The 11,334-nt window shown below is 37.6% G+C and overlaps 1 protein-coding gene across 1 annotated transcript; it reads right to left on the bottom strand.

The window, feature by feature from the left end:
• Positions 1–6: 6 nt before the first annotated feature.
• On the bottom strand, positions 7–3,203 carry LOC137801640 (pseudouridine-5'-phosphatase-like; the record flags this gene model as incomplete). Its single annotated transcript, XM_068598962.1, has 3 exons — positions 3,122–3,203; positions 2,386–2,604; positions 7–82 (listed from the first exon to the last, which is right to left on the bottom strand). Coding segments are annotated over exons 1-3 (365 nt in total), but the record flags the coding sequence as incomplete, so codon positions are not given.
• Between the last annotated feature and the right edge of the window lie 8,131 nt (positions 3,204–11,334).

Below are 11,334 nucleotides of genomic sequence, written 5' to 3'. Positions count from 1 at the left end.
TTGAACGTTGCGCCGGCGGAGCTGGTGGCCACTGCGATAGGGATATTGTGCTTCTGGAGATGGTGCACCAGTTTCTCCACACCTAGTGGTTGACAAATTGCAAGTTGAGACTCAAGGTTAGACCAATACATGACGACACAAGGCTAAGAATCCATGTTCACAAGGCTAGTCCATATTAACTCACGAAGAGTTCATCTTATGGATTGTCTTGAAAGTAAATCTCAAAACAACATTTATGGGGCCTGTTTCAGCTGGAATTAAGTCAGGTTGTTATTTTCTAATGCTGCTACTACTTGATGACGTCAGAAATTTAAAAAGAAAAGTATGGAATAGCAAAATAATATGTGTTTTGAGCTCAGGAACTAAGAGTAATATTTTGTGCAGACACGCCGAACAAGATTCAATTCAATTTATATTGCCCAAAATCATAAATTGGCTTAAATTTGCTTTAAAATTTAGACACATACGACAGGAATTACAAATTGTAACTTGCACATTTCCTGGACCCAATGAAAATCAGTATCAACAGGTAACCACTGATCGTAACACTACAGCCAGTACGAAACATTAGCTACTTTCAAAAGATTTTTATTTTTTTTAATTAAAATTGAATAATAAAACATCTTCAACCTAAATATATATGCAATGAATATTAACAAAGTTTTAAGAAAATTAAAATAATAATTGGGGTGGAAATATCAGTGAATTTTTTTTTTTTTAAGTTTTCAATTTTTTGGGGATCTTTGGCACTTAATGTTTATGCAGGACTAAATAACTTCTAAATATGACAGAAATATATTAATATGACAAAGAGTCCAAATTTGAATCAAAAAAAGTGAAAACTAGTAGATATTCCTTTTTGAAAGCTAAAGGTTCCTTGTTTGTTCTAATTATTATTATTTATTGGATTACTGTAAAACATTCAGCAAAAAAATATTTGCATTGATGAGACGTGACACAAACTTCCAATATATAAAAAAATCATAATTAAAAAAGTTTTTAAAGTAGAGCTATAGGATTTGGTCAAATAAATTTGTTTTTTTCACATCATGCGACACATGAAATCCCTGACGGGAACTGCAAGGTCTTGGTGAATTCATGAAGATGTCTTTATTTTATTTTGAATCTAATGGTAACCAGAGAGCAGAGGGAGAATGTCTATCTCCAGTTTCAAGGACAACGACAATAAAAGTGTAATAAAAACTCACTCCTTTCACGTTCCTGTGAGGTGAAGAGAACATGGACGCTGAACACTTCTCTTATCCAACAAACTTTGCTTTTCTATAATGCAGCTGCACCACAATTCAAAATAAAATTTAGTCCACATATCAAGACTAAACATGTTACAATGGGTTGACAGGGCCGTCCCATTCCAAATACAGCCATGAAATGTCCTCTTAAATTCAAATGTGCCATCAGTAACTTAAAGGAGACCAAGACAAAGCCAAAGCAATATGAAAGTAATAAAAGCCAGGTCGTAACTTTACTGTCAGCTGTGTGAGCAATATTGTTAACTTGGTGGACAAGTTCTATTAGTTTCTCTTCATAACTTTCTCCCACTATTACTGACATATCTACAAAAAGAAATAGTATGTGCAATATTACTTTTCAATGTCATTGACAATATCACACACAATGTTACTTTTCCATTTTAGTTTCCATATGGCACTGGGGTCAGTATTAAAACATGCACACATTGTGTGCACCTGAATATAAAAGTACACAGAAAAGTATTCCAATAGTGAATGGACTTATTTATTAGCTTGATTCTAAACTAATAGTTTAGAATGCTTTCATTCTAAAATAATTCTAGTGTTCATAATAGAATAGAAGAAGTAACATGGCAAACTGGATTAAGAGAACCCTCCCTCATAAATGATGACATGACTTAATATAAATTTAAACTTCAACTGACAAAACCAAGCTGTCACTACTACTACTACTTGGTTATTGGTAGTTAATTTAAACTTTTTCAAGAAAATTGTTTAACTGCAGCTTTAGGAGAATTAAAAATAATAGTTAATGTAATCCAGCTCGGATCTAAGTCTATTCCACTGCAACATATTAGATAGTTTTTGCTTCCTTTTTTTTATTCTTATGTAGCAAAATGGGACTACAACTACATTCAATACATTACAATAAATGAAACCTTGAGCCCGGAACCCGTAGACCTGTCCAATACCAGGTAAAAAAAAAAATACTGAAGCACAGTTGCATACAATAGAAGCAGTAGCATGAGGAGGAATAGAAGTGACAGCAGCCCACGCAAGAGCTCATTATCGGCCATTGTTGAGCTTAAAAACAAATCAGCAGCGTTTCCCTGTTGTGTATTTCAGTAGGGGCCTAAAATATTTTAAAGAGGTTTATGTGGTAAATGAGGCATACCGGGCAAGAGTTTGGCAGAGGGGAAGATCCTGTCTTGTATCAGTCTGGTTTCAGTGAGGAGTTCCTCTGCGGTAATGGGAAGCTCCAGCGCGTCCCGAATCATTTGGGCACCATCTAGAGCCTTTTTCCCCATCACTGACGCCTTCAGGTCCCATGTGTACTGCTTTCCGAAGCGGTCACAGATTTCCTGGAAGGAGACAGTGTACAGTCGCTCTGTGTCTGAAATGAGAGAATACAAAAAAAAACAATTACCCTTTCAACCACGTGTCATTTACGTTTGCTGGTGAATAACAGTTGGGACACTGTTCATTTTCTAAAATAGATACAAATGAATTGTGCCACAGACTGTTAGCGGTGACCTCAAACTGCACCTTTTAAAGGAAACACTTCGAGTCTCTTAAAAATCAGGTTATTTCCTACTAAGACAAAAGTTCAGTATGTAATACTTTTCTTTCCGCACAAAGATATATTAAATAGCCGAATTTCCCCGCAGGTATATTTTAAGGCACATTTAGTCATTATGTTCAATATCATTCGTTGTGTTTGGCCGTGTGCAAAGAAATCATAGTCTTCATGCTTTTTTCTAAGCAGTTCGGCATGGAAGCTCCGCACGATAACAGACTTGAGTTGAGTGAATAACTGTATGCTTCTACGGAGCTTTAGCGGAGGTGCAGCCACCTCGTGTGAAATTATAAACACCGCCACAAGATATAACACACGTAGCCCGTTTCAACACCTAATAAAAGTCCATCCATATCGAAAATGACATGGCTCACGGGTTTGTAGGCGCTCCCAGAAGCAGACATGTTTGACTCGTGTGCTTAGTTCCGCGTTGAAGAGTAGAGGAGGGGGGCAACAAAAAAGTAACCCGATATATGTTGACAGGCATACACATGACTACGTGTGCGTGTAATGTTCCGATATGAGGTTGGAATTACGTTTTCATACGTTCTTCACAAAACACAACCGGGGAAAAAATGTTTAGTTTGAAATTGAGCTTCAACCTGCCCTGCTCAGGGAATGCTTTTAGCTGTTCCCGCGCAGTGTTCACTGGGAAATGAAGTCCTGACTGAATTCTAGCGTCCTATCTGTTTTTTCCAGGTAAAAACATCCATTCCGTAGGATTTATACCAGTTTGCTTTGCAAATTCTAAAATGTAACATCACAAGCCAAATGTCTTCATGAAGATTTTAATCTCCATCTAAAAATCAATGGGGTTATAATTAAGCCTCAGTTATCCTTCCCGCAAGGACAGTCAAAAAGACATGACAATCATAATGAGAAATTATATGACCAACGCCACCTTAAACAAACCTGGGTGAAGTAGCAACACTGCATCTTAAATCTCCCATGATTGCATATTTTTTATTTGACTCTCCTTCTATTAAACGCTAACCCTTTCTTTAATAAAGTCATAGTCTACATAGTCACGGATTTAGTTACATCCCGTAACTAGTTTCCAAGACATACAGGTTTCAGGACAGGACCCGTCTATACATTATGCAGAATAATACATTTTTTTATGAAATAAAATTCAGTGTACATCTAACATCTCCATTCTTTGGTGTGTCACAGAGATGGGCCGCTGTAAATTACTGACAAAAGGCTGTTCACTGCATTGTTAGTAGTAGTGACATATTTTTCTGAATAATTGGAAGCTCCAAGTTAACAGAGTTTGTCTTGTTAGTGTGAAATGTCAGGGGGAATCAGAGTAACCTGTAATCTGGACAATCTAATAAGATTATGCATTTGAGGTCTAATTGGGTGGTCTGCGAGAGAGAGAAATGGAAGCTTTGTCTAGTTTAGGGAATTGCCCAGACTGAGCATGGAACACTGAGTGGGACCATGAACCATATCATTTCGGAAAATCTACAATTTTCTCCTGAAAAATTGTTTTCTGTAATTATGATACAACAACAAAAATGGAGTATTATTATTTAGTTCCAGCATGATCATGAATGCAGAAGAATGATGATTCTTTTAGTCCCACAAATCAGCACAACAAAAAGATGACAGTCTTCAAGAAGTAGCAGGATATTGCTATGGAGCTAGCCTGGAGCGACTCTTTGCTGTCTGACTGAAACAGTGCGTCTGTAGATATAAATAGGGGAGTGGTAAAATCACAGCAAGAATCACGGTTAGTTTTCACATCTCCCTCTGGAGTGCTTGCAGAGACACTGCTACAATTAGACAGTGAGATGCTCATATCCTTTTGTTTGCTGCCTAATTATTACACAGATCTGGATATGAGCATTGTTTCGTTACAATTCAGACGTCAACAGTCAGTGTAGTTCATCTTTGATATAAGACACAGTTTACTTAATTTGATGTAGAATTAATCAAAACACTAATTGGTTCACTAATTTTAACCTTTTAAACCCAAAGTTCCTTTTTCATATTTCCTATGTAGCTTTGTTCACAACGATGTGATACTAACATGCATACTATGTATTATGTGCAAAATATTGTTGAGTGGACCCTCATGAACTCTTTGTTCCTCCCACTCTGTGAGGTGTAGAGGTTTCCAGTGTTAAAATACTACCCTACGACCGAGATATGTTAAAATACTGCAGGTGATTGGGGATCGGATAAAGGCCAGTGGACCTTGAGACAATTACAGCCAAAGACATCTTTTGAACACCTCGTCAGACCAAAGCAGGGCTGGCTCAGGTTAGCCCTGCTCCAGCCCCTAGATATGCTGCTATAGGCGTAGACTGCTGGGGGCATCTTAGGATACACTGAGCTCCCTTTCCTCTTCTTCTTTCTTTTCTTTTCTCATCTCCCCTCTCCTTTCTTCTCTCCTTCTGGATAAGTTATTGTCTTTCAATGCACATTACTAACTCTACTCCTTTCCGGGAGCCTCTGTGCTTTCTTGCCTCAAGTTTCCATGGATCCTGGCTGTCTGGAGTTGGACCTGCCCCTCCCACCATGGATGATGGCTGTCTGCAGCTGGTTCTGCATGCTACGATGGATTGTGACTATCTGGATCGTGGTCCATGCCTACCGCTCATTATATGAATGTTTTTGTCATATTCATGTAATATACTGCAACTCTGTTACGTTCATCATTCTGGTCACATGATACCTATTGCTTCTGTCCTCTCCTGGGAGAAGGATCCTCCTCTGTTGCTCTCCCTCAGGTTTCTTCCCCTTTTCCCTTTGAAAGGGTTTTACTATCTTTATTTGGGGGAGTTTTTCCTGATACGATGTGAGGTTCTGGGACAAGGATGTCATGTATACAGATTGTAAAGCCCTCCGAGGCAAATCTTGTATTTGTGATTTTGGGCTATACAAAATAAACTGAATTGAATTGAAAGCTAACCCAGCTAGAACTTAAGGCTTTTTCACCAGCCTACCCCTAGCTCTGGTTAGAGGAAAATAAGATGGATGATATGAATCTTCATGCTTACCCTGCAATGTGAGGTCAATGACTGCAGTGTCCACATCTTCACAGAGAACTGGCTTGATCGTGGCATCCCGGATCAAGCTGCAGTTGATGGGCGGATTTGCAGGTCAGAGTGCAAGACTCTGGTTGGCTGAGAGGAAGTGGACTCTGTGTTCACAGCCAGAATGCTTGGTGCTAACAGTTAGAGTAATGAAATAGCAGGTTTAACCCCAGAAGCTGGAGCACAGAGGCCAGAAGCTTCCAACAGTGCTTCCGACAGTGCTAATCTAATTAGGGCGACTGTGGCTCAGTGGTGAGCAGGATCATGGGTCATGTAGTGTTAAAGCGCTTTGAGTGGTCAGAAGACATGAAAAGCGCTGTACAGGTCCATTTAATCTCTGCACGACAGTGCTGTCCCAGTTAGAGCCGAGGATGTGAATGACATCAACCGACTGACAAAACTAGAGCTTCCTGAGTAGCCAGCGACTGCTTATTAAATTGTATCTGTACGTGTGTACGCAGTCTCATGCAGAACATTTCCCATGTTGATTTTTTAAATGTTAAGACTTAGGCCATACTATTAGATCATTGGTTTGTTGATGCCGTTTACTTTCCTACTGATGCACATTTTCACAATGCTACAATAATGCACCACTGCCTTTGTTTTGTTTTGTCACATTTTTTCTTGTGTAGTCAATGGGCTACAACTGCATTTCGTTGTGCAATTCTGTCCTTCAAAATGAAAATGATCGTTAAATTCTTCTCCAACTCGGTTATAAAAATTCAGGGAAACAAGGACTCAAGCAAAACAACATTCAGATTCAACTTTATTGTCATTGCACATAGCATAAGTACTGTGACAACGAATTGTAGTTTGCATCTGTCCAGAGTGCAAAAGAAGCCGTTAAGGTGCAGTGCAATGTGATGATAATATGATAGACAGTATACTATGCAGTAATATGATAGGCAGTATGGACATTATTGACAGTATAAACAGGTATGTATAAACACGTATGTACATTCTATGTATTTACATTTTATATATTTGTTTTCGCCAGGCACTATATATATATATATATATATATATATATATATATATATATATATATATATATATATATATATATATATACATATATATACACACACACACTTATAACTTTGCCCAGCCCTAATATATATATATATATATATATATATATATATATATATATATATATATATATATATATACACATATACACACACACACATATATATATATATATATATACACATATATATATATATACACACACATATATATATATATATATATATATATATATATATATATATATATATATATATATATACACACACACATATATATATATATATATATATATATATATATATATATATATATATATATATATATATATATATATATATTAGGGCTGGGCAATGTTGCATTATGCGCCAAATTCAATAATGAAGTATTGAAGTAAAAACTAGTGTATTGCAGCTTTTATTTTAAGGTAATGTTATCAGAACAATATAACAGCACTCTGGACCAACAGCAAGTAAACATGGTATATAGTTTATAAAAAATAAAAAAATTCTGAATAGGTTACTACCTTACTTAATTGAGGAAAGTTCTCCTCTTTGAGAGAAGAGTAAAGATCCAGAAGTGATGCTCTGCAATAGTGGATCAGACCGCGGGGTCAGGAGCTTTGCGCATGCATGATTAACTTTCAATCTAGACGCGGAGCTCCCGGTAGACTGCTGCTTTTACTGCTGCGACGCTGCTCTTAGCGTCTCCGTTGCTTGTTAAGAACAGAAACAACAGAACAATACGCGCTTTCACGTCAGTCGGCGAGGCTGCGCGCGTGTCTTACAAGTAAAAGTGGTATCGAAGTAATGCGTTCATGGCATTTATCTTATATACTTATTTTTTATGTTTGGTTGACCTCACACAAGCCGGACTGGGAGAGGTGTGAGACGCCAGGTCTGAACTACGGCGTCTGGAAAGAAGCCCATCCCAATGCAAAAAAAACCCCGAACATGCAGTTAACACATGATCAAATAGTTAACGCCGTTAAAGGATTGCCAGATTAACGCAAAATTAACGCGTTAACTTGTCCAGCCTTAATATATTTATATATACACTGCCTTGCCAAAAAAAAAGTCGCTACCAAAAAAAAGTTCACACAACCTAATATTTCGTTGGACTGCCTTTAGCTTTGATTACGACACACATTCACTGTGGCATTTTTGGATAAGCTTCTGCAATGTCACAAGATTTATTTCCATCCAGTGTTGCATTAATTTCTCACCAAGATCTTGTATTGATGATGGTAGAGTCTGACCGCTGCGCATAGCCTTCTCCAGTACATCTCAAAGATTCTCAATGGGTTTAAGGTCTGGACTCAATGTGTGAAAATGATGTCTCATGCTCCCTGAACCACTCTTTCACAATTTGAGCCTGATGAATCCTGGCATTGTCGTCTTGGAATAATATGCCTGTGCCATCAGGGAAGAAAAAATCCATTGATGGAATAACCTGGTCGTTGCTGAACCTACCCCTGAGCAACTGCAGCAACCCCAGATCATAGCACTGCCCCCACACGCTTGTACAGTAGGCGCTAAATCCAGGTGGCGACTTTCTTTTTGGCCAGGCAGTGTGTGTGTGTGTGTGTATATATATATATATATATATATATATATATATATATATATATATATATATATATATACATATATATATATATATATATATATATATACATATATATATATATATATATATATATATATATATATATATACATATATATATATATATATATATATATATATATATATATATATATATATATATATATATATATATAAGGGAGTGTGTGTACTATATGTATGTGTGTATATATATATATATATATCACTCACACTGCACAACTAAATTTTTTAAAAGGAGTTGATGACAACATGAATGTGACAGAGGAGCTGCTGGACCTAAAACACGGGCAAACTTCACTTGTTTTAAAGTTGAATGATAACAGACCACTTTGCATTACTTTGAACTCCTGTTTAAAATGTTCACGAGATAATGTTACTTATGTTACTAATGTTGGTGTAATTTAATAGCACACAACAGCAACCATTTCTACTCCCTATGTCGGGCTCAGCTCCTCTTACAACAAACAAACAAACAAACACACACACACACACACCAATATCATTCTTCTTGAAACCCAGGGTCTATTGCTGGGCCCACTGGAGAGAACGGAGGCATTGCAGAACCATTTAGACCTACTCAAAAACGAGAGGTTTTCTAGAGGGAATCTGGAGCTCGGAAACACTACCATTGAACTGAAGCTGTAAAGTAATGTTTGAAATGTTATAAGGTAGAAGTAAAGAGTAGTATGAAAAGAAAACCTTTAAAAAAATGTTGGAAATGTACTTAGTGGCATTCCATAATTGTTCAACACTAACTGAGAAACTATGACTTTACATGTAGACTGGATGAGTAAACTCCAATGACCCATCCTTTTAAAGCAAAAAAGCAATTCCAACCTCAATGTACACAATGTTTTGTGCTTGAATGTACTCATTAAATGCAGTTGGACTCTTAGATTTGATACTGCTAGTACAACCCAACAAGGGTTATTTAAGGAATACATATGGGTATTACATATTAGCCATCAACATTAGCCCTCCAAGGCCTTTAATAATACAACATTACTAATTCTATCCATTCATAAAGCTTGTGTCATTACTGTTCTCAGTCAGAATGTAGCTGGACTCATCAACTAGCAGATGTGCTCTGTAAATTAATTCACTTTGATTTGGTAGAGGGGGATCCATAACTGCATTTGGAGTTACTACACTAGCTGAGGACCCAGTTGATAAATCCAGTCTTCTTACAGTATGACAAACAGCCAAGGATGATCATCATTTAATGTCGACACTGACATCCACAGACGATACAGTCATTTGTAATTCTCCTCCACTTTATCCTTTGATTACTAACCATGACACTTCCACAGGAGGGATGGGCCCTAAAGCAAACAACACACATATACACACTGCTATTTACATTGTGATGATAAGCTCGTTAACTCTATGTGGCTGAGTGGCATCACCCTCAGCTGTAATTCTCCAGCCAACCATTTGTTGTGGGTGAGATATCAGCAATCACCATTTTAAATGAGGGACGGTGATATGAAATGCTAATTCAGCAACTAAGATCAATACTGTTCACCCTGAGGACTGAAGTCAAGCAGAGTAGTACAACCTGCTGTCCTTGAGCCCCCAGTGGAAGACATGACATTTTTCTACAAAACAGAGAGAATACCATTATGAGTTTTTTTGATTGCCTTGCAGGTTCCATTAAAACTGTATCCCAGAGCCCTTGAAGCAACAGTTCACCCTCAAATGAAAAATAGGTTTTCCCTCTTATCTTTAGTGCCATTTAACAAGGTCTGTGGATTATCTTAAATAACCGGGTCATGATTTCTGAAGAGACATTGCAGTTGAGTCTGAGGTTTTAGCGCTTTGAGCACCACAAACTGAGTGCTTTATGTTGGAGGGAAGGCTGAAAAGTATGTAACAAACAATGGCTCTATTCCATTTAGGTATTCCAGTTTTAGCACTTAGGTATTGAACGTGACAGTTATTTTCTTTTTTTAAATGCAGCTTAGCCTTATTTTTTATATTCCACGCAATCTCTGTCTAAAAGTTCTAGTTTCAAAAATGTGATACAATTTAGTTTTACAAATTATGAAAAATATAAATAACAGATGGGTGCGCCCAATGGTCATGAGGAAGTAGGAGACACTGAACGCCCTGGAACAAGCTATAGCTAGCCTGCAAGTATTGACACTGTGTGAGATTTGTTCACTACTAGGGTGTCAGTCTTCTCATCTTTGGTTCAATTATACGGGAGATAGTCAAGCTTTTGGAATTCTAGTTTAGTTTTCTATTAAAATTATTGGCGTTACAACACAGCAATCATATTTTAATGCAACTGAATCCTTGACTCTGAGATTTATAGAACAAAAAGTGTGATAAGCAGAAAGACATAAATGGCTTCCTGTTTTATTTTGAAGTCCTGATCTCTCGCATCATCGGTTTCCTTGCACTTCCTGCCCTTATCTGCTCTGATTCTTTCCTCCTATGTCTAATCACCTGCACCTTCCAAGTGAATTTAAACCCAAGGTGTGTCTACTACCGGACACTTGAGCACTTTGAGCACTGACTTGTAGTGCTTAGGGCGCCACACTGACAAAAACAGCAGAATTCAGTGCACTGAAAGTACCCGGATGGCGCACTGCAAACGGTCAAAAAATGCAGTGTAATTGGGCGCCATTTTGGCTACGTAGCGGAAGAGGAGCAGCCCTTACGCCAGCTTTTCATTTATTTATTTAAATGCTCCTGCCGCTATTGTGGAGGTGTCGCAGTTTCCACACAGGAAGGGGTAAACAAGGGACAAAAAGAGGGCAAGAAGTGCGTTCGTTTTGTCCGTTTCAGTTTTGTGGCTATTGCGAGCAGATTTGCATACGTCACTCCGGCTTAATTTC

This window comes from Clinocottus analis, unplaced genomic scaffold (assembly GCF_023055335.1).
Source record: "Clinocottus analis isolate CAN_PGR_092001 unplaced genomic scaffold, fCliAna1.0.p SCAF_416, whole genome shotgun sequence".
In the NCBI taxonomy this organism is placed as follows: Eukaryota; Metazoa; Chordata; class Actinopteri; order Perciformes; family Cottidae; genus Clinocottus; species Clinocottus analis.
The sequence above is the reverse complement of the archived record's forward strand: the minus strand, read 5'-3'. Positions and strand labels throughout refer to the sequence as shown.